This window comes from Equus quagga, chromosome 8 (assembly GCF_021613505.1).
Source record: "Equus quagga isolate Etosha38 chromosome 8, UCLA_HA_Equagga_1.0, whole genome shotgun sequence".
NCBI lineage: Eukaryota > Metazoa > Chordata > Mammalia > Perissodactyla > Equidae > Equus > Equus quagga.
This window is the reverse complement of record NC_060274.1, coordinates 64351351-64377932: the sequence shown is the minus strand read 5'-3', so window position 1 is coordinate 64377932 and position 26582 is coordinate 64351351. Positions and strand designations below refer to the sequence as shown.

Genomic DNA, 26582 nt, shown 5'->3' with positions numbered 1-26582 from the left:
AGTGAGAAAGACAAAACTCAATAGCTTAAAAGGCTGGCTGAAGTGATTGTATCTAACGCTGTAGTCATTTGGCTCCGTGGGCTGTTTTTTATTAGTCATTTTAGAAGACTGTCACAGGGTAGTTACAGAGACAAGAGATCATCATTTAAATCACAGTGCTTTCAGCCCATCCATGGTTTTGGTCTACAATTTAATGATGAGAAAAATACATCTAGCGAGTAAATATGTAGCTAAACATTTTGGTACTTGACCTGAATGCAGAGAATAAAATGAAATGTTGTAAATGTTAAGATGTAGTTTAAACAGCTTAGCCCTGCATTTTACTAGTAGAAATTAATGTACTTTCATAAAGTAAAAATAAAGCCTTTCTTCTCATATTACAGATACCATATTATCTCATGTTATATGATATAAGATTAATAAGTGAGTCTAGTATGGGAGGAGAGAGTGCTTATTTTGAATAAGAGCACTTGCTTTGCCCAGATGACTCCATAGCCAGGTTTTCTGTGCCGCTTTGGTTCGTTTAGATTATAAAGAGCATAGCCCTACTCACATAGGGGAGCTTTTGATGAGAGTTCATGTGAGAGAGAGAGAGAAGGCAGAGATCTCAGAGGGATCCCAGGTTGGGGTTTCACCAGAACCTGGCCTCAGCAGGGACTGGAGTATGGTCAAGGCTGGCTCTCCCACCCCTGCATCTTTCATGGGCTGTGTGTTCTCTCTCTTTGGTGTCCATTTGCTCCACATTCTCTTCTCTCCGCCAACCCACTTCCTTTTCTTCTTTGTGGTTTCTGCTTCCTCATGGCGTTAGCACATACATGGCTTCAGCTGGCTGCTTTCCCCATTCCACAGGGTATCTTCTCAGTTTGTGGCTCTGTGCTAACTTGCTCCTCACCTCTGAGGACTCTGTCATGCTCTTGGGAGAAGGATCCTGACTGGCTTGCTCTGCTTTTGGTACCAGGTCATAGGGCCCAGGTTGCTGAACTCACTGGCTGCATGTCTTTTGGGTGTCTTCCCCTTGTCCAGTCAGCTGTGGCCCAGGGGCTCAAAAATATGGTTGTCTAGAGAAGACATTGCAAATTCAAATGTTTATAGCATCCAGGCAGGATATCGACGTGAACAAATAGGCCGGATGTGAGAGGCAGATGCACGTTTGCATATTAGGCGCGGGACAGAGTTGAGTGTTGTCTAAAGGCATAGACTCTTAAGCCGGAGGGCTTAGGTTTGGATCCCAATCTCACCATTTATCAGCTGGATAACTCAAAACAAATTACTTAATCTCTGTATGCCTCAGTTTCCTCTCTGCAGGGTGGTTATGAGGGTTAGTGAGTTAGTAAAGTGCTTAAAATGGTGCCTGACACATAATAAACCGTATGTTAGATGTTTTTTAAGAAAATTTTCCTTGGCATCAGCATCCTCATCACTTAGTTCCACAGTGAAATGAGCTTTCTGCCATTTTTCCTGAAACACGAAACTGTCATGGTCTATTTAGTTTTCCCTTTCTGTAGAGGCACAGCACACAGAAACATTTCCTCTATGGTGAGGATATCAGCAGAGCAATAAAAACGATGCATGACAACTGACACTTGTCCTCATTGCCATGTCAGCATTAGGCCATGGTGGGGACCTTGGTGAATTGATGCTTAGGTCCTGTCTAAAGGGCAGAGCCCTGTCCAACTGGAGCAGATTGCTGTGATGTCAGAAAGAGGCCCAGGGCTGTCAGATCAATCTATCAATCTATCTATCTTTACAATAAGTTCAAATTATTCAGTAAAACACATCTGCAGGCTATTGAGTAAAACACATCTGCAGGTTGGATATGTACAGACCTCAAGCTAGTGACTTTTGGTTGCAAGCTGCTCCTTTAGGAACACGGTACAGACAGGGCTGGTCTCTCAGGAGAGGCTGCAAGTGGACCTTTTTATATAGATGAATTAGAAAATTGTACTTACTGACGAAGGATGACACCGTGAAGCCCCTCTCAAGGACAGCAGTATGACACAGGGAACAATATATTCTGATTCTTGGGGTGAGCTTACTGTGTGTTTCCAAGAAAAGGCTTTTATTTTCTTAGAAAGAACAAATGAAAATGATACCATTTTTTGGTTCAGAAATGTAGGTCCAATACTGCTGTAACTGCCTTTCCTGGAAGTGACCCTTTCCTCTCAAAGGCCACACCTGCCCCTTGTGCTCTGATTCTTAATTCCCACTTAACCTAACATGTCCAAAACAGAGCCCCTTGCTTTCCACCCATACCTCTTACTCTCCACAGGCGTCCTTGTCTCTACCCAGGTGTTCATGCTAAAAATCCAGCAACAGCAGTCAAACCCATTTTTCTTTCTCTTTGTCTCCTCTCCCAATACACACAGACACACACACAAAATCAGTATGTCCTGTCTATTTTCCACGCAGCAGTTGGAGTGGTCTTTTAAAAGTTGAGTTAGCACGTCACTCTCCTGATTGAAATCCTCCAATTCTTTCTCATCTGACTTGGAACATATCAAGCTCAGGATCCTGGCCTACAATGTGGCTCCAGCATCTGGCTCCTGCCTCTGCCTCTGCCTGTGCCTGCTTCATGCGAGGCGGCACACTGATGTTTCCTCTCATTTTTGAGCACACCAGGCTTCTTCCTATTCTGCTTTCTTTGCCCTATCTGTTCCCCTTCCCGGAATGCATTTTTCTCCAATTGTCACTTCTTTAGGAATGCCTCTTCCCTCCTTCCATCTGAAACCAGTCAGAGCAAGAACCTAGTTTGTCTTGGACTTGTCACCACGTCATAGTTGCTAAGTGAATGAATGGCTGAACTCGGTGGACATTTGGGGGTGAGGAAATGAGAAAAGTGTTAGAAAAAAATAATATATTCACTAAAGTCCACTTATTTAAGAGACAGGAGGGAAAGTGCAAACTTGCTGTGAAATAATGAGATTTCCTCTATCACTAATACTGTTGATTTACCGGATGTGCAAACGATCCGGAACGTGAGAGGGAATTTACTTGGGCCTGATGTGGCTGTTAGGCATTAGTACTCAAACATTCCATTTTGACTATTCCCATTAAAGGTAATAGCAGAAAATTGCAGCAAAGATTGCCCTGGTTTTTAGATGGTGATCCCCTCTTTAGAGCTGTTGATTTGTTTAGTTAATGCTAATTTATTTAATAAACTACTTTTTGTTGTTTTTTTAGGTCTGTTGCCACAGTTATTGGGAGTCGCCCCAGAGAAGGCCATAAAACTTACAGTAAGTCTTTTGTGTTGATGCTTCTTATAAAGGGAGTTTGCAGACACTCAAGAATCTAGCAGATATTCTTATGTGAATAGCAGGTTTGTGTTTCTTTAGAGGTGTTCATTTGAATGTAGGACACTCAGCATACACAACTTTTCATTATTCACCATTTAACACTGAACATCCAAAAGTGTGATAATATATTTGAACGAGACTTTTGGTGATCGCCATCATCATCATCATTGTTGTAATGGCAGCAGCAGCAGCTAGATTTCCTTCACTACCTACCATGTTAGGTGCTTACATGTATTATCTGTTACTGTTTCAATCTCAAGCAAAGTGTGACCCACAGTTTATAGATAAGGAAAGTGAGGCCCACATGGTTTAAGTATTTACCTGTGTTCACACAATTCGTGGGTAGGAAAACTAGAATTCAGAATCAGAATTTTCTGACTCCAAAGCATGAACTCATTTAATTACACATGCTGTTTATAGAATTCATTTTTTAGGGTGTATTCTATAAGCTTTTGCCAAAGCCACATATTGAGGGATCTGAGTTCTAGTTGAAGTTGGTCCTCTGTCAGATCGTTTCTCCAGTGCCTGGCTCCCATATGACAGGTGGAAGGTATTCAGAAAGTGTTTGTGGAGTGGACAGATATTGCCTTTATATTGCTAAGGTCATAAAGCCCCAGAAAGTTCAACTCTACTTTTTAGATTGGGCTAGCCTTGGCACCTGAAATTCTTTTTTTTTACTGTCTTATTATGTGATCTTGGGACAGCTAATCTTATTTGGCTTTTATCTTCCAAAAACATGATTGATCCTTAAAATTGCTTGTGATGCATACCATTTTGAGAACATCATAATTAATTAATTGATTAATGCTATTGATGTTCCTTGAGACATTTTTTACATACTGAGTTTCTACTAAGCTGGGAAATCTGCTCAGCCAAATTTGTCTCAGTGATGCACTCATCATCGAGAGGAAATACTATTTTAGAATAAATCTGGTTAGACTTGAAAGTGATTTTTGATCAAACCTTATAAATAGTTTTTAAGTTATGAAAAGTATGTATTTTGTTTCTGTTGTCAATATGTCTCTCTCCTTATGCTATTGTAATTACAGGACACATTTGAGTTTAGGGCTTATCAGTCATCTGTCTTTTAATATTGTTCTCTCTGAAACATCAGGAATACATATATATTTATTTACTTTTTTTAAAACTACATATATGCTATTAAGAGCACTTCTCAAACTCTTTTAACATCTGTTAATTTATGCAGTTCAAAATTAATAGACAGGAAAAAATAACATTTATAGATATGTTTTATATGTGTTTAATGAGTTTCTTTATGTTTTTCATCAGCTTTTATAAATGTTTTTCTTCAAGGTGAATGATTTTGTGAGGGATAAATTTATGCATAAAGATGGTTCGGTCCCACTTGCAGCAGAAATTCTTGCTGGAGGCTGTGTAAGTACCTTTTGCAGATCTCTGCATTGGAAAGACTTGTTTCGCATGCATATCATTACCCTGGTAAACAGTGTGGACTAAGGTTTCTGTTCAACCACAGGTCCTGAACAAGGACAGAGTCTACTAGGGCACCTCGGCTTTTCCTAGACAGGCGAACCACTCCTGAGGTGGAAGGGTAAATGTTTCTGATCTTATTGCCTGTTAAGTCATGCCTGTTAAATTTGTCACTGCTTGCGGTTGGTTTTGCAATAGAAGTCATTTGTGGCAGAAGTGTTTGGCCCTTGAAAAATCTTTGCTAACTTTTCCTAAAGTTAATTTTTAGTACATTCTTTCCTCATGGCACCCTCTGCTGGGTCAGGCACTAAAATTTGTAGTGTGAAGTCAGCAGCCGTAGCTCTCTGCTTTGCTTTCCCTCATAAGTGCCACCAACTGTTCAAGCTTCCCAGTGCCTCTGGGAGAAGGATGCTGGGAAAGAACTGGCTGAGTGCTCTCTGCATTGTCAAAAGCGCTTGGAATGAGTATTTCTTTATATGGATGAACAACTTGCATCTTGTTCTGAAGTTCAGCAAAGCATTGTGTCTTGTTTTATCTCATGCACAGGTTTGTTCATGTGAATGTAAATACTTTAAGTAAATTAAACTCTTATACAAAGACTGGTACTATTTCAAGATAAGGTTGGTTAAATAAACAGGCTTTGATCACTAGGGCAATACAATATTGGTATATTTTCCATCTAAACCTGTGTTTCTTTTCTTATAAGAAAGATGAGGTCACTTTTTTTTTGTTTTAATTTGCTTGTTCTGTGCAGGAAATGGTATTCATAAAATAACCTTTTTTTGAAAATCATTGAGTTTAGAAGCTGGGCAAGCACCTGAGAATATTAAACCTTTGTTTGGAAAGGACTTATTGTCCTGTCTAACATTGGACGGGGGTTCCCTGAAGGTAGCAGGAGCTGAGGAGTCCTAGCTCCTGGTAATTCATGAGATGGGCGGAATCTGGCTGCTGCCTGGCTTTCTGTTTGATCACTGACCCGTCGTAGACAGCCAGGTTGGATCCCCTTGTTCTGTAACTTTAGGAGCATTCAGGATGGAAAAAGGGAGACTTTAATGTCCTAAATAAGAAGGGCAAACAATAATAGTCAAAAAGAATTATCAGGAGTTGCAGAAACTGCTCTTCCCGGTAAGTATTGTTCATTTCAAACAACTGTAGTTTCCGTTTGAGTAACTAGATTTTCTAACTTTAAAGAGGCATAGCCATAAGCTGTATCTAGCCCATTCTTCAAGCTGTTGCAAGGGGCCTGAGAGAGCAGGGCGTTTCACTAACTCAGGGGGGTTTGGTTTTTTTAAAAAAAAGTCAGGTGCGAAACTTGCTGGAAAGGCATGATTATATATCTCTGGAAGAATTTAAAATGTAAAATTAATGATGTGATACCACTCATGATTTTGGCAATAATCTTGAGGTTTATTTTCTTTTCAATGAAAGCATTTTGCCCGCACGTGGGTCTGGGTGCCAAGGAGATCGGTTGTGGCATGCCTTGCCTACTGTAGGTGGTCCTGCTTTCTCGTATGTGGTCGCCCATTTCAGACACAAAGCACAGATTGGCATCAGAAGTGGTGCCTAGTTACTGTAAAGAGGTGCAGCCCTTTTTCAAACCTGATCTAAACACAGGCTTAAAATTGGAGCCACTTGGGCTTTACAGCTACTTAAAATATCTGTGAAATGAGGTTTGCCATCCTTCATCTCAAAGGCGGTAGACAGTGGTCCTTAGTGTTTCAAGTCCCCTATTTTGCCTTTTTTTTTTTTTCCCCCCAGATAAGCAATCCTGTAGGTAGCAAACAATCCCGCCCCCTTTAGATCTGAGCAGCGGGATGGATGATTCCATTTTCCATGTGTCTTTTGAAGTAGTAGCAGCATCTCTCTTTGCAGTCTGACACAGTTTTCCCTGTCATCGGAGCCAGTCACACGCCCTAGACAGTCACTGTGAGTTCCACAGCCTCACCTGTCCCATTGGGAGCACAAAGGGTTTTGAGAGGTTGTGTCACATGAGCAGTTCCCCTTCTTAGTTCACCCAACCATTGCCAGGTGTTGACTTGTAACGCCCTGGGGAGCTCACCTTGCTTCTTTATTACTGAGAATGAGTACACACGGCTGACTTTTGCACTTGTAACCAAAACTGCTCATTTCTTTGAAGATGGAAAAATTTGCAGGGAGGTCTTTGTCTCATAACATTCATAGTGCTTAACAATCTGCTTTGTTATATGTATATATAGTTTTTTAGAAAAACAATAAAAAATAGTAAATTTAAGGGAAATTTTGGAAGAAAAGGAAATAAATCCAATCCTATTCATTAATATATTTTTGATGTAATAAAATCTGTAATTGAAAACAGATGAAAATAATGTTTCACTGACATATGCAAAAAGGTGACTCTAACTTTGTTTTTAAACTCATCTTTTGCACTATTAATTTAGAGCACTGTTCAAATTTTGGCTTGACTCTTCTGAGCATTTTTATAGATTCACACTTAACGGTAGTGGTGTATTCAGCACAGTTCAAGACTAAACTAGATGCCGAGACTGATGTTTACAAACTCGAAGTCTGAAAGGTTCTTTGTGATATGTGTTTTCTCCCTAAGTTGGTCTTCTACTTTCTAAATTAGGCTAGAAGTTGTAGGAGTTTTGACAGAGACCTGGACCCTCAGGCGTCCTTACACAAAATATATGTACCTTCTGTTTCTTTGCATCCTTCCCCTTCTAGGGTCAGAAGCTCAGGCCCTGTAGAGACACATAATTGGTGATCACTGTCAGTGACGGCAGAGGCTCTCAGTAAATGGGGCAGAGGAAGGCTTGTCACCACTACTCGTTTCCAATTAGATTCCCACTGACTTTAAAAACTAACATATTATCTCTGAGTACATTGTTGTTATTGCTGTATTTCTGCTATTTTAGGAAAACACATACGTAGTACCGTGTGGTCTGTAGGTTGTAGTCCTTAAGTCAGCAAAATAAGCGTGTACTGACTGTCTTCTGTGCATCTAGTGGAATAGAGAGTTGAACTCCTGAGGGGGCTGGGATCTTTAGTTTTTGATCCTTGGATCTTAAGGTTGTCAGATAAGGAAATACAAATGGTACCATGACTGGTTTCAAGGAAGATATAAATATGATGATTAATTTATTTGCCATGAAAACCTATATTGCAATGAAAAGAAATAATATTCATCAGAAAAAATATGTGGGAAAAAAATAAGAACCTCTGTCTTATGAAGCTTATATTTAGTAAAAATTGTCGACATACCAATAAAAAATGATACTATTCTGGGAAGACAAGTGAACATGCTTTTGATTAATAGTCTTTTGATAATGGGTCCATGGTATTTTTCCATTGAGATACATACACATACATGCATATTTGTGTGTATGCATATATGTGCAAATATATCTAATGCTTACGGGAGTTTATATTCATTTGACGTGGGAAAAATAGATATGTTCGTGTCACTGGTTCTAAAAGGGATTGGTGAGAATATCACCATTGAGAAAAACATGGCATGAAGAGCAACCTTAATTGCTCCCCCCTACAAGTAAGTATGACCCTAATGTTGTCACCTATATTCCCATTATTGTGGTAATTCCCATATGTATGACATTTTTATGCCTGTTTGTATAGCCATGTATCAGATACCATTTTTAAGGCAAGTTTTTATTACTCATCTTTTTTTTTGCATCACATTCAATTGCAGTTAATTTTTATGATTTTGAAAAACAAAAAGATACAGGTACCCATGTGTGTACCACTTAGCTTAAGATGTCAGTCTTGACAAATGCAGCTGGAGGCCCTCATGTGCCTGTCCCTGTATTGCGGTATAACAAGTCGTCCTAAAACGTAGTGGCCTCAAACAGCAATCTATTATTGTTATCTCTCATGGTTCTGTGGATTGACTGTGTTCCACTGGGCGCTTTTCACTATGCTCTCTGCGTGGTTATAGGCAGATAGCAGTTGAGGCTGGAGCCATCTGAAAGCTCAGCTGGGATGGATATGGAAGATGGCTCCCACTTGCGGTTGGCAGTTATGCTTACTGTTGGCTGGGAGCAGCCGGGGCTGTTGTCCAGAGCATCTGCTGTGGCTCTCTGTGTAGCTTGGGCTTTTCAAACCTTGGCAGCTCGATTCTAAGAGGAAGCTTCTCAAAAGCAGGCATTCTAAGAGTCTGGGCCAGGTACTGCAAAACTTCTTATGACCTAACCTTGAATGTCACTTCCGCTGCATTCTATTGGTTAAACAAGCCACTTATGCCAGCCCAGATTCAAGAGGAGAGAAATTAGACTCTACCTCTCAATGAGACTAATGGCAAAAAATCTTTAAATGGCCACTGGAGGGTTCAGTAAGCAGTGTTGTGGGACAGGAACATCTTTGCTGACCTCTACTTTATGAAGATTTTGTAGTTAATTTCATGTCTTCTCCGAGGATCTATTGCTGATTCTAGAACCCATTCCTGCTCCAGATTGTTCTTGGTTGCAGAGGGCAGAAAGTCTCTAAAGTAGCACTAACTAAATGAAGACTGACTGAACAGGTGCATATGAGATGAAATCGAAGGCTCTTAAGAATTGAGGCAGCTCCGGGAACCTGGCTGCTTTCTCCATTTTCTCCTCTTGGCCTTCTTGGTCTCTCTCAGAGTGACCTTGCATCTCTCTGCACGTTGTTTTTTAGAGACTTTATTTTTTTAACACAGATTTAGGTTCACAAAATTGAGAGGAAGATACAGAAATTTCCCATATACCCCCTGTCCCTACACATGCATAAAGTCGCTTATTATCAACATTTCCCACCAGAGTGTTACATTTGTTACAATTAATGATCCTACATTGACACATCACAATCATTCAAAGTTCATAGTTTACCTTAGGGTTCTTTCGTGGTGTCATACATTCTGTGAGTTTGGACAAATGTATAATGACATATATCCATCATGATGATATCATACAGAGTATTTTCACTGCCCTAAAAATCCTCTGTGTGCTGTCTATTCATCTCTCCCCTCTCCCCGACTGCTAGCAACCACTGATCTTTTTACTATGTCTCCGTAGTTTTGCCTTTCCAGAATGTCCTATAGTTGAAATCATACAGTATATAACTTTTCCAGATTGACTTCTTTTACTTAATAATGTACAATTAAGGTTCTTCCATGTCTTTTCATGGCTTGATAGCTCATTTCTTTTTAGTACTTAATAATATTCCTTTGTCTAGATATATCACCACTTTTTTATCCATTCGCCTACTGAAGGACATCTTGGTTTCTTCCAAGTTTTGACAGTTATGAATAAAGCTGCTATAAATGTCCTTGTGCAGGTTTTTTTTTGAAAACATAGGTTTTCAACTCCTTTGGGTAAATACTAAGGAGTGCAATTATTGAATCGTATGGTAAGAGTATGTTTAGGTGTCTTCTGAAATGGCATACCATTTTGCCTGCCCGCCAGCAGTGAATCAGAGTTCCTGTTGCTCTGTTGCTCCTCAGCATTTGGCGTTGTCAATGTTCTGCACGTATTTTTGCTTTGCTATTTCATTTTTTCTCGTCCTCAGCATGTTGACTTCCTCAACAATTCCCTTCACGTTCTTTCTGCCCATCTGGCCTCTCACCGTACGGTATGACCTTCAGCCTCTTTGTATCCTCAGCCCCAGCTAATTAGCTGACGTTGCTCACTTTTGTTTTGTTTTTCATTAATTACTGAGAGAGGAAATTTGATAGGCAAGCATCCGTGCTATGTGCCAGGCCATAGAGCAGCTTTGAGTCATGACCTTACCCAGGTATTAATAACTTTACTTCACAAATCCATTTGTTTCAACCATCTGTAAATGTGTTCAAATCCTTCTTGTACCATTTTGGTTTTAGCTTCAATTCTGTAAGTATCCCCTGAATAGTAGTGTGTGTACTTTTGTCATAAAATATACCAAAAGCCATATTCCTTATGATTGAGCTTGAAATCCCTTGAGATTTCAGACTCAATCATATCAAACCAGGGAGAAAATTTCCTCATGTAATGAACACATATGCTCTGGCAATCAGAGCTGATGAGTCGGACTGCCTAAAGTGGGTTTAAGTCCTATTTTTGTGATCTTTCCCTTCCCAGGGTTTTCTGGGGAGATGTGGCTTCACAGTGTAGTTTTCTTAAGGCAGAATTTTAATTTCTCTGTGCAGGTCTCTGCACATATCCTACTTATAAATGTAGAATGATGTGAGGCTCAATCATTAAGTTGAATTTCTATGGATTGCTCCTATGTACCATGTCAAGTAGCCAAGATTTATGATGCATTATAGTGATGCTGTGGAAATGAGGTTATTATTTTTTTAATGCTTGCATCTTTATAATTCACTTGTAGTTTAATGAAAATCTAATTACTTACATTGTTTTCAAATTTTATTATTGTTATTATTTGCAATATTCTCTGGGAGAGTTTTTTGCATACTCCCAAAACTGTAAGGCCATATTGTAAGTTTTCTTTTTTTGGTTCATCAGTGGTATTTCCTAGTTTAATAGATGATTTCCAACAAGATTAAAATGAATTAAATTATCCTTTCTTTCATAAGCTTTACATTATTTACAATACTTTTCATTTATTTCCATATTTTTACAAACTTAAAATTATACCAAACAGGGGCTGGTCCAGTGGCGTAGTGGTTAAGTTTGTGTGCTCTGCGTGGGCAACCCAACGTTCACAGGTTCCGATCCTGGGCATGGACGTACACACCACTCATCAAGCCATGCTGTGGCAGCGTCCCATATACAATACAGAGGAAGATTGGCATGGATGTTAGTTCAGGGACCATCCTTCGTCAAGCAAAAAAAAAAAGAAAGAGGAAGATTTGCGATAGATGTTAGCTCAGGGCCAATCTTCTTTTTCTTCAAAAAATTGTACCAAATATACATATTTTAGTGAACATCATATCACAAACATTTTCTGTATTTCAACATATGTGATAATTGTGATTTTTATTATGAAAAAAATAACCATGTTAAAGTTAAGGTAGAAAACAAAGCAAAGAAACTACCCATAATTCTTCAATTTCCATGTTTTAAGTTTTCTTAATTTGTACTTATGTTTCATCCCTGTCCTCCAACTCTGTTTTCTCCAAGGCTTAGAGACTATATCAGGTATTCTTATGACCTATCTTTGTCAAATATGGTCCTGCTTTGCCGCTTGAGAAGCTCTTCCTTTATAACTTTGTACTGACAGATAATTACATCCTGGGGACCTTGGGTAAATGTTGAATGAGTTGACACATCTGTAAATGCTGAGGACAGGACCCATGTCTCACTGTTATGCCTCTGTGCTGAGCCTTGTGTCTGACATATGAGAGAGGCTTCAAAATATTTACTGCACGAATAAATGCTTGACAAGAAGGTGTTGGTGATGAGGGCGGTAAAGGTAGGGTAGTCGTTTGATATACCGTGTTGCTATTAACTTAGATCCAGATGGCCAGTGAAGAGGCAGTGACTCCGGGGGTTGGAGTGGGGTGAAGGAATTGATGGACTTCAGGGAATAGCTATAACATGCCTACATATGTAGATATCCAGGATGTTCCACAGGAAACATTTTCCATGATAACTCAGTAAAGGAACCAACCTTTAAAAAGCTCCTATTTATTTTATTTGGCTTCATTTCTAAGAATGGCAACTAACCCCCAAATATATGCGGCACCTTAAGAACAGAATGAAGATAAACAACTTGGGGTATTTGGCATAGCTTATTCAATATTGCTTATGTTTTTAGTAGAAAAAGATTTTATTGAATAGTTACCATGTGAAATTACCATGTCAGAATCATGAAGGAATCATATCAAAGAGTGGCTTTAGGGGCCAGCCCAGTGGCTTAGTGGTTAAGTTTGTGTGCTCTGCTTCAGTGGCCCTGGGTTGGCAGGTTCAGATCCCAGGCGCAGACCTACACACCACTCATCAAGCCATGCTGTGGTGGTGTCCCACATACAAAATATAGGAAGATTGGCATGGTGTTAGCTCAGGGACAATCTTCCTCAAGCAAAAAGAGGGAGCTTGGCAATAGATGTTAGCTCAAGGACAATCTTACTCACCAAAAAAAAAAAAAGAGTGGCTTTAAAAAAAGAGAAAGTGGGCCAGCCCCATGGCATAGTGGTTGAGTTCACTTCCTCCTCTTCAGTGGCCTGGAGTTTGTGGGTTTGGATCCCGGGCATGGACCTACACACTGCTCATCAAGCCATGCTGTGGCAGCATCCCACATGCAAAATAGAGGAAGATTGGCACAGATGTTAGGTCAGGGACAATCTTCCTCACCAAAAAAAAAACAAAAAGAGGCTAACAACTGCACACCTAATAGAATGCCTAAAATCTGGAACACTGACAGCAGCAAATGCTGATGAGGATGTGAAGCAACAGGAACTCTCATATTGCTGGTAGGAATGCAAAATGATACAGCCACTTCAGAGGATAGTTTGGAGATTTCTCACAAAACTAAACATACTCTTACAGTAAGATCCAGCAATTGCACTCCTTAGTATTCATCCAAAGGAGTGGAAAACTTATGTTTTCAACAAATACCTGCACAACCTAGCAGCTTTATTTATAACTGCCAAAACTGGGAAAAAATCAAGATATCCTTCAGTAGTTGAACAAATAAACTTGCACAGCCAAAGGAATGTTACTGAGCCCTAAAAAGATATGAGCTATCAAGCCATGAAAAGACTTGGAGGAACCTTAAATCCATATTACTAACTGAAAGAAGCCAATCTAGAAAGGCTACATACTCTGTAATTCCAGTTGTAGAACATTCTGGAAAAGGCAAAACTATGACAACAGCAAAAAGATCAGTGGTTGCCAGGGTTTGAGGCAGGGAGAGATGAATAGGCAGAGGACAGAGGATTTTTAGGGCAGTGAAAATACTCTGTGTGATGTCACAGTATGGGTATATGTTATTGTATATTTGTCCTAACCCACAGAATGTACAAAGAGCGAACCGTAAGGTAAGCTATGGATATTGGGTGATTATGGTGTGTCATTGTAAGTTCATCAGTTGTAACAAATGTACCACTCTGGTGGGGAGTGTTAATAATGGGCAGGCTATGCATGTGTAGGGGCAGGGAGTGGTATATGGGAAATCTCTGTACCTTCCCTCTCAATTTTTTTTTCCAATTTTTTTTTATTGAGTTCATAATAGTTTATATCAATGTGAGATTTAAGTTGTACATTGTTTCTTGACTGTCACCACATAAGTGCTCCCCATCACCCCCTGTGCCCACACCCCACCCCCCTTCCTCTGGAACCACTGAACTGTTTTCTTTGTCCGTGTACTTGTTTATATTCCACATATGAATGAAATCATCTGGTGTTTGTCTTTCTCAGACTGACTTATTTTGCTTAGTGTAATTCCCTCTAGGTCCTTCCATGTTATTGCAAATGGGATGAATTTGTCCTTTTTCTGCCTGAGTAGTATTCCATTGTATGTATATACCACATCTTCTTTATCCAATCATCGGTTGATGGGCATGTGGGTTGCTTCCATGTCTTGGCTGTTGTGAATAGTGCTGCAATGAACATAGGGGTGCGTATATTACTTTGGATTGTTGATTTCAAGTCGTTTGGGTAGATACTCAGTAGTGGGATAGCTGGGTCATATAGTGGTTCTATTTTTAGTTTTTTGAGGAATCTCCATACTGTTTTCTATAGTAGCTGCACCAGTTTGCATTCCCACCAGCAGTGTATGAGGGGTCCCTTCTCTCCACACCCTCTCCAACATTTGTTAATTTTAGGCTTGGTGATTATAGCCATTTTAACAGGCATAAGTGGCATCTTAGTGTAGTTTTGATTTGCATTTCCCTAATGATTAGTGGTGTTGAACATCTTTTCTTGTGTTTATTGGCCATCTGTATATCTTCTTTGGAAAAATGTCTGTTCATCTCCTTTGCACATTTTTTGATCAGGTTGTTCGCTTTTTTATTGTTCAGTTGTGTGAGTTCCTTATAACTTATGAAGATTAACCCCTTGTCAGATATATGATTTGCAAATATTTTCTCCCAATTGGTGGGTTGTCTCTTTGTTTTGATTCTAGTTTCTTTTGCCTTGTAGAAGCTCTTTAGTCTGATGAATTCCCACTTATTTTTTCTTTTGTTTCCCTTGTCTTAGAGGACACGGTATTTGAAAAGATTGTTTTTAGTTCAATGTCAAAGAGTGTACTACTGATATTATCTTCCAGGAGTTTTATAGTTTCAGGACATATCTTCAAGTCTTTGATCTATTTTGAATTTATTTTTGTGTATGGTGTGAGATAGTGGTCTACCTTCTTTCTTTTGCATGTGGCTGTCTGGTTTTCCCAACACCATTTATTGAAGAGACTATCTTTCCTCCATTGTATGTTCTTGGCACCTTTGTGGAAGATTAGCTGTCCGTAGATGTGTGGTTTTATTTCTGGGCTTTCAGTTCTGTTCCATTGATCTGTGTGCCTGTTTTTGTACCAGTACCATGCCATTTTGATCACTATGGCTTTGTAGTACATTTTGAAGTCAGGGATTATGATACCTCCAGCTTTGTTCTTTTTTCGCAGGATTGACTTAGCAATTCGTGGTCTTTGATTGCCCCATATGAATTTTAGTATTCTTTGCTCTGTTTCCATGAAGAATGTCATTGGGATTCTGATAGGGATTGCATTGAATCTGTAGATTGCTTTGGGTAGCATGGACATTTTAACAATGTTTATTCTTCCAATCCACGAGCAAGGAATCTCTTTCCATCTCTTTATGTCATTATCAGTTTCTGTCAGTATGTCTTATAGTTTTCATTGTATAAGTCCTTCACCTCCTTGGTTAAATTTATTCCTAGGCACTTTATTGTTTTAGTTGCGATTGCAAATAGAATTGTATTCTTGAGTTCTCTTTCTATAAGTTCGTTATGGGAGTATAGAAAAGCAACTGATTTTTGTAAGTTGATTCTATACCCTGCAACTTTACTGTTGTTGTTAATTATTTCTATTAGTTTTCCGATGGATTTTTTTGGGGTTTTCTGTATATAAGATCATGTCGTCTGCAAACAGCCAGAGTTTCACTTCTTCACTCCCTATTTGGAGTCCTTTTATTCCTTTCTCTTGCCTGATTGCTCTGGCCAAAACCTCCAGTACTATGTTGAATAAGAGTGGTGATAGTGGGCATCCTTGTCTTACACCTGTTCTCAGGGGGATGGTGCTCAGTTTTTGCCCATTGAATATGATGTTGGCTGTGGGTTTGTCATACATGGCCTTTATTATGTTGAACCTCTCAATTTTTTGTCAACCTGAAACTACTTTAAAAAAATGAAGTCTGAAAAAAAAGAGCCGGTGAATAGCAAAAAATGTTATACCAAGGCACTATCTACATTTAGAGGTTTCTGAGAAACCGATGAGGCACCTCCGTCACAGTTTGCCCAAAAAGTCCTCTGGCGCATGGGACTAAGGCACTAGACTGGAATAAGAATTCTGCTGCCTGCCTGCTTCTATGAAAAGCTCTTTCTCCAGACTTCTACTTGGACTCTGGGCAAAAATAAAAGAGATATCTGATGACGCTGAGGGTTCACAGGGATGGCCTACCTGGCTAAGGGCTACCTTTGGTGGCTTAGAAATGTCATCTTATTAGGGAAAAGTCCAACTCATGATAGACGCTAAGCCAGCCAGATGTCTATTTTCCTTCCTTTCTCTTCTTTGGGAAAGGCTCAGAGTTGTTTGACTCAACACAGTCCAAATGTTGGGCCATCCTTCTAGTTTTCTAATAAATAGGGGAGGGGTTTGTTATGATGTAAAAATATAAAGAAAGAGTGGGTCACAGCTTTCATACAGTTAAGGTACTTGAGACGTTGAAGGTCTGTAAATCATTAAGCGATTCTGGTAGTAGGAGTCAAAATAGACATGTATAATGGGCAGAGTCCAAATGTGAACATATTTGACAGATCTACAACTTGATTGCTTTTTAATGTCAGTCAAACAGATTCTGCTTTGGTTTCTTGGCCAGGCTTCTAAAGGCCCATGAAAACCCTATGAAGTTGAAAATATGAAACTTAATAGTTGTAAACCTTGTAAACTCTATGGCCTTTTTCTGCCTTACCATGTAGTTAAGAAATTGTGAATAGAAAATTTCAATTTGTTATCTGTCTCAAAAACAATTAAGAGGTGAGATTCTGTTCTCTTTTCAAAGTTCTTAATAGTCATTACAGATTTTTTTTACTTGAGAGCTTAATTTACACACCAAATTAAAGGAGAAAATCCTATATTGCTTTATGTTTAGAGATGTGCATTTAGTCAGGGTGTCTAATAAGGCGTATTAGTTGAGTAGAGCTGCCATTACAAAATGCCACAGACTGCGTGGTTCAAACAATGGAAATTTATTTTCTCCCACTTATGGAAGCTAGAAGTCCCAGATCCAAGGTGCCTGCAGGTTTGATTTTCTTCTGAAGGCTCTCTTCTTTGCTGGCAGACGGCCATTTTCTGACTGTGTCCTCACTTGGTCACCCCCTCAGGCTGTGTGTTATCTGTATCCTACCTCTCCCCTTCTTTTAAGGACTCCAGTCATTTTTAATCAGGGTCCACCCATATGACCTCACTTTGCCTTAATTACCTCTTTAAAGGCCCTGTCTCCAAATACAGTCACATTCTGAGGTACAGGATTAGGTCTTCAACACATGAATTTCGGAGGGACACAATTCAGCCTAAAACACTAGGGGTTAAGATAAAGGTTCTTTTCTCAGCTTGCAATGTGGACTCAAGTTCCTGACTGCAGCAGAGTGATGACCCCTCTTGAAGTGCACTGGGTCCGACATTTTCCCTTCAGAGCTGGAGAGGGCGAATGGCCTCTTGGCCTCAGGCCCCCTCACATTTGCCAGCTTCTCTGTGAGGTTGTTGAAGGCCTGTCGTCAGTATTTGGGAACAGTAGCTGACTGCTGTTGGGCACTGTGCTTTAACTGAATTCATCCACTGCTCTTGCTGAGTATCTGTTTTGTACCTGTGATCTTTATGCACAATGATAACACCTATACCACATACAAATTATTTTCATGTCTCCACTTAACATTGAGTTAGGAAGAGAGTAAAAAGAAAATATGTTGAAGCTTAGATTTCTTAAGAAATCTTTATTTTTCCAATTTATTCAAATATCAAATACTGTCATCACTTGAGCATTCATTTTATACATAATGTAAATCATTAGACATTTACTAGTGTAGACCTTTTTTGTAGTACAATTTTATTTGTATTCAAATAATCAAAATAATGTATTTGGGTTTTAGTTAAAAAAGTCATATTCTATAACTTCATATTAATCTATTTCTGACACATGTAGGCACACATTTTAGAATGTCAGTGTGCAATTAGATATTCTTAGCACATGTCATTTGTGAAAAGCGCTTTAAATCTAAGTACATTCAATTGAGCATAATTAAAATATCAAGATACATATTCTTCATATACATTTTGCCACTTAATTTTTTAAGTAGCTGTAAGTATCTACCATGTGAATTCAGATGAAAGGGAAGTGATTACAGTTTATTTAATGCTTTTAGTTTAAAATATAGCAGGAATTACACTGTGTTAAGAAAAATACACTGCTATGTTTTCTGTGGACAGCAGATTAATGACAGAATTGATTTTTTTTTAATGCAAGACAATATTTTTTGAATATTCTCAAGACTGTTGCCTAGAAGGGTTTGGGATAGGGTTGGGGGAATCATAAGAAAGCAGGCTTTCTCATCTTATGCATTCTTTTGACTCGACTCCCCAGGTCCTGAGAAAGAATGTTCGAGGATACTATCTCTGTTAGTAAAGAAACACTGGAGGTGGACATTTAGCTTGCTTCCAAGTCTTGGCTGTTGTGAATAATGCTGCAATGAACATAGGGGTGCATGTAGCTTTTCAAATTAATGTTTTCCTGTTCTTTGGATAAATACCCAGACGTGGAATAGCTGGATCATAGGGTAGTTCGATTTTTAATTTTTTGAGGAATCTCCATACTGTTTTCCATAGTGGCTGTACCAGTTTATGATGGACCTTGAGGGTATTATGCTAAGCAAAATAAGTCAGATGGAGAAAGCCAAATACTGTATGATTTCACTCATGTGGAAGACAAAACAACAACAACAAACAAACATAGATACAGAGAACAGATTTGTAGTTACCAGAGGGGGAGGGGTTGGGGAGAAAGCAAAAAGGGTAAAGGGGCACATGTGTATGCTGACGGATGACAACCAGACTTTTGGTGGTGAACACAATGTAGTTTATACAGAAGTCAAAATGTAATGATGTACACCTGAAAATTATATAATGTTATAAGCCAATGTGACCTCAGTAATAAATAAGTAAATGAATAAATAAAGGATTGTAGGAAGGCTTGTTTAGTTTGCAACAGGTGAAAGAAAGTGAATTATGGGCAAATGTGAAGTGGAGCTCCTGAACTGATCCTTTAGATAATGTGTTTAGGCTGCTGCTATTTCCTATGGTTATGATAATGACCAGACAGCCTTGGCAAGTCATTTTGAAGGCACATGTGACTTTAAAACCTATTTGTTCACAATTATTGGACCTCAGGTGTGTTAAGATCAGTTTGGTGAGGGTCACTGTTCTTAGACTACTTAGAGAAATTGAGCAGTACATTAGGATTCTGGATTTTGTTGCCTTTCTAAATATTTGATTTCTTGAAATTCTGTTTTTAACAAAGAAAGAGATAATCACTTCCCACGATAAAGTTACCTATGCGGAATCAGAAGTGTTAACCATGAAGTAAATTATTATATAACATGGCAAGAGGAATTTGGGGGGCAAAATTGTGAGAAAGAAATAAAATTTGCAGAAGCATCTGGGCCCTGAACAAAAGTTGTCATAGAAGCCACGTTCCAGGTTCTTTGCTGACTATCTATCTAGCCCATTTCAGATAGGGGGTATTAGAAGAAAAAACCTATATTTTGCTTCGAGCCTTGAGAACCATATTGTGTGAAAAATGAGACCATTTGGGAATACTGGTGCTTTGTGGTGGTGGAGCCCTATTCATTTGAGAAGCTTGGTGTGTGGGCTTCATGCTGACACAGTTGTAGCTTCCACTCTCCCATTCCCTTTCTGGTTGCTCTCAGGCCTCCTTGATGCAGAGGTGAGTTTGTGAAGATCATGGACTGGAGACAGGAATCACAGCAGCTGAAACTGTCATATGGAGATGTGAACTTGCATTTGTATTGGGAGCGATGAGGCATCCAGCATCCACTTTAAAAGTCCAAAAACTTAGAAGTTGATCTTGACCCTTAAGGATCATTGTGTTGCCTTTCTTCTAGCAGCCATATTACTTGGTCAGAAGAATGTGCACTGTGCATCGTGTTCAGCAGTGGGGAACCTTTTATGCCACACCCAGTCTAGTCTCTCTCTTGGTCCCTTTCACGACCACTGGTGCACATTTCCAAAGTGATTGGCCAGCTCTGGGGGCAGTCCACACCTGAATGGAACAGCAGAGACCAGCCCCACAAACAGTGTGGTAATCCACTAGTTATCCTTGTAGCCATTGTCATTTTGCCAGCTCCTGTAGCAGGACGTGATTAGCCATTTCTCAATAACAAAAGTATTTCAAAATTAAAAATACCCACAATTTATTGAATGTAGGCTTGAATTTAATTAAATAAAAATTAAATGAATTTAAATAAAAACCATCTGGTTCTGTTAAGCTCTGCTGTGTCACCCATCACCTACTTACGTGAGTTCTTTGATTTTTTTCCTTTTTTACTTGATATAGCTACTTCCTACCAGTCCTCAATACTTACTGCACTTTCCTCAAAAAGGAAGTTTAGTTTACAGATTTCTAGGGAAAGAAAATTTGAGAACGCATGTGTACTGGCTCTGAAGGAGTTTGGTGAGCTAAATTCGCCTGAACAGAGTTCCGTCATATATTTATGGTAATCAATACCATTAATTGAGCACTGTGATATGCTAGGCACTGGGCTGAGTGCTTTATGTACATGTTTTCATTTAATCCTCACTTAATCCTGTAAATAACATTTACAATATGTGCCCCACGAGGGTGGGGATCTTTGTCAGTTTTGTTCGCTCCTATACGCCTGCTGTAGAGTTGGCCTACGGTTGATATTTGTTGAAAGCGTGAAGAGCGTTAATGTCAATGTGCCCATTTTACAGATGAAGTAAATTTGGAGTGGGTGGGATAGGAAGTCTGCCAAAGCGTAGGCTGTCAACCATGGTGCCGTACTGACTCCCAGCAGTGTCCCCCATTTCTTGCCTGATTGTTCTGTGTCAAGCACCATGCTAGACAGTTGGTCCATATTACTGTCTTTAGTCCTCACAGTGAGTCTGTGAAATGGTGTCATCTCTGTGGTATAAATAAGAAATCTAAGTCTTAGTAAGTTGGAGGAACTTGTCTGAGGTCACATACAAGGAGATGATGAAGCCTGAATTAAAATCCAGGTCTGTCTAACTCAGTTGCTCCTATCCTGAGCCACTGTGCTATATTTAGGTAAAACCCTCACTAGTATGATTATTTTGTAAGCCCATTTGAATATAATTGAAAACATGTCATTAGTTATACATTTCTGAATCTTAAATATTCCTCAAAGGTTTGGATTTGGCATGATTTGGGGATTTTATCACCTGCTGGCCTGGCTTCTTCATGATTTGTTGTCTAATCTACAAAGAAAAATTTAATGCATCTGATGAAAATAAATTATATTATACCTGGAAAAAAAAACTCTTCTATATTTCTTGGTGCACTTTTAATGTCTCTGAATCATTTATTTATCTCTTCTAGACAGAGGCTCTCCAAGTCATGGGAATTCTAATTCATGTGATCAGATTAACCAAAGATTCAGGAAGATACTCTCTTTAAACAGGAAGGAGAAAACTGAGAATGAACCTATTTTAAAGCACAGGCTTTTTAACACTCAGCAAATCAGCCTAGTGATTCTGAGCATGGATGAGGAATCAGGCCAGCCTGGGTTCAGATTTTCTCTCTGCTTTGGACAGAATTCTGTGCTTTTGTTTCCTCATCTCTAGAACAGCAGAAATATAGCCTGTGTCAGCATGAGTGGAGGAATGAAGGAGATAATGTCTCTGAAGAGCATGGCACAGTGCCTGCTATATCAGAAGTGCCCGACAAATATCTGTCTCTGCCTTCTCTGGGAGAAGTGGAGAAAGGGTTTGCAGGGCTATAGTCGTTCGGAGAACTCTGTCTTCTTTCTGGTCACTCTCTTGGGCAGTTTACTCTTGAGAAGTGAGTCTCAAGACAAATACCCCCACCTGGTAGTAGGGAAACCACATCCTTCCAGAAAGGGACCTGGAGGACAGACGTATTTGTAGCATCCATTATTGGAGGGCTGGCTGGCAGTCATCAGTGCAGAGATCACATGAGGAGGGCCACATTCTAGAGGAAAGGCTGCAGTGTCTGGATCCCATAAAGGTCAGAAGGATACGAGTGGGTAATGCAGGTGAAAACAAAAGGAAGGGGGGAGGAGGAGGAAAGCATCCAGTGGAGTCCACTACCAGGATTATCGTCCCTTCTGCCAGGAGAGACCTCATAGATTGAGAACCACAGTTTGAAAAATATAGATGGTGCTAAAAGCCCTTGCAAAACTGATAAGAGAGGGCCGACCCCATGGCGCAGTGGTTAAGTTCGCACATTCCACTTCCTGGCAGCCTGGGGTTTGCCGGTTCAGATCCCGCGTGCGGACATGGCACCGCTCACACCGTGCTGTGGTAGGCGTCCCACATAGAAAGTAGAGGAAGATCGGCATGGATGTTAACTCAGGGCCACTCTTCCTCAGCGAAAGAGGAGGATTGGCAGCAGTTAGCTCCGGGCTAATCTTCCTCAAAAAAAAAAAAAAAAAACTGATAGAGAATTCCCTTACCAGCCGTTGAATTTTATGCAACAAAATCTTGGCTTCCCCATACGAATGTAGTTTCAGACTCTTGAATTCTTCTAACCTGTATCACCTCTTGGTTAACTATGTACACTATAAATAAAGAGTAAAAAGATAATTCTGGGAAGTGTCCATAGAAGCTGGAGACTCCCCCAGAAAGATTGTGTACTGTCTTCCTCTTCATAGTCTATGGGATTGATGCAGAGATGGATGAAAACGAGCCTCCTAGTCTTCTGCTTTTAAAGAAAAAAGATTAGGAAACCATGGTGACTTATTAGCATGCTCCCAGAAAAGTGAGTTGGGCAGAGAGGAACTCCTAGCTACAGGTAGAAGGGGATCTGCTCTGCCGTTGACTGTGCCACTGAATAGCACTTCTTATATACCTTTTCAAGGACCCAGTGACCCTACATATCTGCATCTTTTCATTTGTCTGGTCTTGGGCTAAATTTTAAAAATTACTGATACTGTAACTGTTTGTTACTGTGTACAGGAACAAAATTCTCCACCTGACTTTTTGTTCAGAATATTCCTGTCTCCAAATATCTTCAGGAAACCTTATTGAGGTTTTATTCAGGCGGATTGTTTTGAATTTTAACTTATGGAAAAATTAACACCTTTGTATTTCACCGTTAAATTCATTTATAGGAAGCTTGTCATTTTTTATATTTGCATTTTAAATTAATTTGCAGGTAAATTGACATCTTTACAACATTGAACCTCCCAGTCTAAGAACAATAACTTCTTTTTTTAACATTCAAATCCTGTATGTCCCTTTAAAAAAAAACAGTGGGGGCCGGCCCCATGACCAAGGGGTTAAGTTCACTCGTTCCACTTTGGCGGCCCAGGGTTTCGCAGGTTTGGATCCTGGGTGCGGACATGGCCCCACTCGTCAGGCCATGCTGAGGCGGCATCCCACATGCCACAACAAGAAGGACCCACAACTAAAAATATACAACTGTGGGGGCCGGCCTGGTGGCTCAGTGGTTAAGTGCGCACATTCCACTTCTTGGCGGCCCGGGGTTCACTAGTTCGGATCCCGGGTGCAGACCGCTTGGCAAAAGCCATGCTGTGGTAGGCGTCCCACGTATAAAGTAGAGGAAGATGGGCACGGATGTTAGCTCAGGGCCAGTCTTCCTCAGCAAAAAAAGAGGAGGATTGGCAGCAGATGTTAGCTCAGGGCTAATCTTCCTCAAAAAAATAAATAAATAAAAAATAAAAATATACAACAACTGTGTACTGGGGGGATTTGGGTAGAAAAAAAAAGATTGGCAACAGTTGTTAGCTCAGGTGCCAATCTTAAAAAAAAAAATGTGTATTTTTCTTTATTTTAGTTCTATACATTTCATGTTAGGTTATTCCTCGTTAGTACCCCTTGTGGGGGAAAAAAAGTTAATGTGTATTTTTTGGTGTAGCAGTTCCATGTTTTTCCTCTAAAGATATATGCATTTGAATAGGAGATTCCTTTTTTAAAAAAATGCTTTTTAAAAAATTTTTTGTCACAACAATGCTGGTATTCAATACTAGTACTGTGGCTGGTATTCCGTACTAGCACTGTGGGCAATAAAATGTTCTCGTTCAGTACCTAGTAATACCTGGGTAAGAATCCATATAGGACTGAACTGAATCATTCCTTGTCTACAGTCCTGTGAGCACAGTGGACTCTTAGTAGAGAACCTGCTGTGGTGCTCCCTGGGGCTCTGGGTCCCCTGGGGCAGGTGCAGATAAGCAGCCCTAAGCAGTGTTTAAAAACATCCCCGTCTGCTGTGTCTTCCAATCTGTTTGTTTTGAGCTGAGGGATAGAATGCCTGAGCAATTGTATTGGGCTCATCTTTCCATGTCATCTGCTACTTCATCTTCTTGTCTGTGTTGCAGATCAGACTAACTTCACCGTAAGTTCTTCTGGAGAGCCGGAATATTATTTTACTATTGATTCCGAGGGGTCTTTTGATGTTGTTTTGGTTTATGCTTCAGAACTTCAGTCCTATCTCCTTGTGTCAAATCCTGATCCATTTGATTCTATTTTTCTTTATCTTTGAAGCATAAATAGTAAGGACAACTACCGATCGTCAGTTTCTGCTCTGAAACAAAATTATCCTGCAACCTGTGTGTCATCAAAGCAAATCTACAGGCCTCATGAAAAGTCTACCTCCCCTCCCCCTCCTGCTCCCGCTTCCCTCCCCCCTTCCTCCTCCTCCCCCTTCCCTCCCCGCTTCCTCCTCCTCCTTCTCCCCCCACCCCTACTTTACTCAGAACTTGTGCAGTTTTGCTTAAGCATAGTATGACTATCCCCAGCTCTGTTTTATCTTTTCAGCCTCCCCTAGAACTTCTCTCCTTAAGTACCCCAAATAAATTTTCATTCTACCTCACTGTCTTTCATAAATGACTATCATTCTTTCTCTTTCCCTTCCTTTGAAAATGTTGATTACACAAGCTCTCTCTAATGCTCCTGCATCCATTTCCCACCTTGCTAATCATGGATCACCCCATATGCTAGACTTCGCCTCCCTGTGTCAGCAGATGTTGTTGGCCTTTTTGTTGTTGGCCTCCTTCTAGAAGCCCCTTTCTTGACATCTGTACCTGGATTACTGTACACTATGGTATATAGCAGAGGTTTCTCATCACTTCTTAGGTCTCACTCCAGCCCGTATAATCTCCTGCCTTCAGTTAGCACATATGTAGGATGACGCCCTCATCTGTGTCTCAGTCCTTAACTCCCAGCTCACCTGTGCATTGCCTTCTGGATGTGTCATGTATCTCTTTAAGTCCCTTTGTTCCTGTTACACAAATGCAAAAAATTGGATCCTGTCTTTGACTCTACCCACTCCTTTTGCCCCGTCCAGCAGTCAAGCCCTGTTGATCACTATTGCATCCATTACTCACCCATCCCACCCCTACCTTATTACCAATGTCATTGGTCTAATTCTGGCCTTTTTTTTTTTTCCTCTCTCACCTAGTCTGCTAAAAACCTAATTGTAATCCCTGCCTCACAAGGCTGTCCCTCCCCTCTGCTGCCCAGTCATCTTTCAGAGACATAGATACTAGTCAGGACACTCTCCAGCTCCTAAGCTTCATTTACCAGCTCTCCTTCCCGCACACACACACACAGACACACATGTGGAGGCACCATCTCCAGAATACAACCCCATTCTGCAGGGTAGCATTCTAGACCTTCCATGATTTGGTCCCAGCAGTCTTATTTTCAGCCATTCTCTTTCATACCCCTTCCATGCCATCTGAAGCTAACAGCCCAGTCGATTCTTCTCTGCTGCCACATTAAACAGTGTAAGTGCTCAGGCTCTAGTGTCCCCCAGGTGGTCTAGCTTTGTATCCAGGCTCTGCCTTCCTGGCTGTGTGACCACAGGCTAGTTACATAACCTCCTTCACCCCTTGCAGCCTCTGTTTGCTTACTTATAACACTGGAATAATACCATTACCTACCTTATGATTAGCTAAGACTGAAAGAAAATTCTTACAAAGCTATCAGCACAATGCCTGGTCCATAGTAAGCACTCAGTAAATGCTCGAGGACGATAGCGTTGACCTCATAATTATCGTCCTTATTAAAATTTCACTGGACAGATGTGGTGCTGGTCTGTTACTCTGTAAGTGTGGCCAGTCCCTGTCACTGTGCCTTTGTACCATTCTCCACCTGGATTACCTAAATCCTAATTGCACTTCAGTCACCAGCTGATGTGTTATCTTCTTATATGCCTTCCCACCTCCCCAGATTAGCCCAGCTAGCAGAAATCTTGCCCTCCTTTGAATTGCCATGGCAATTTATCTGGACCTTAGCTCTTAGCGTATATTATAATTATGTTTTCTCATGTGCCATTTTCTCTATTCATAAGGCATACATTTATTGAACTCAGGAGAGCACCCTTTCTTTGCGTGCTGGCTGTGTAGCCGTGGGTAAATTGCTACATTGGTTTGCTAGAGTTGCCATAACAAAATGCTGCAGACTGTATGACTTAAACAGAAATTTATTTTCTCACATTTCTGGAGGCTAGAAGTCCAGGAT

General features: G+C 40.1%; 1 protein-coding gene across 2 annotated transcripts in view; it reads left to right on the top strand.

The window, feature by feature from the left end:
* The window catches only part of SLC25A13 (solute carrier family 25 member 13), a 188207-nt gene that overhangs the window by 125878 nt on the left and 35747 nt on the right, over nucleotides 1-26582 (top strand). For both annotated transcript variants that reach the window (XM_046670429.1, XM_046670427.1), the window contains exons 12-13: nucleotides 3181-3233; nucleotides 4608-4688. In XM_046670429.1, the coding sequence (XP_046526385.1) occupies nucleotides 3181-3233; nucleotides 4608-4688 (134 nt within the window). The remainder of the gene's footprint in view (nucleotides 1-3180; nucleotides 3234-4607; nucleotides 4689-26582) is intronic.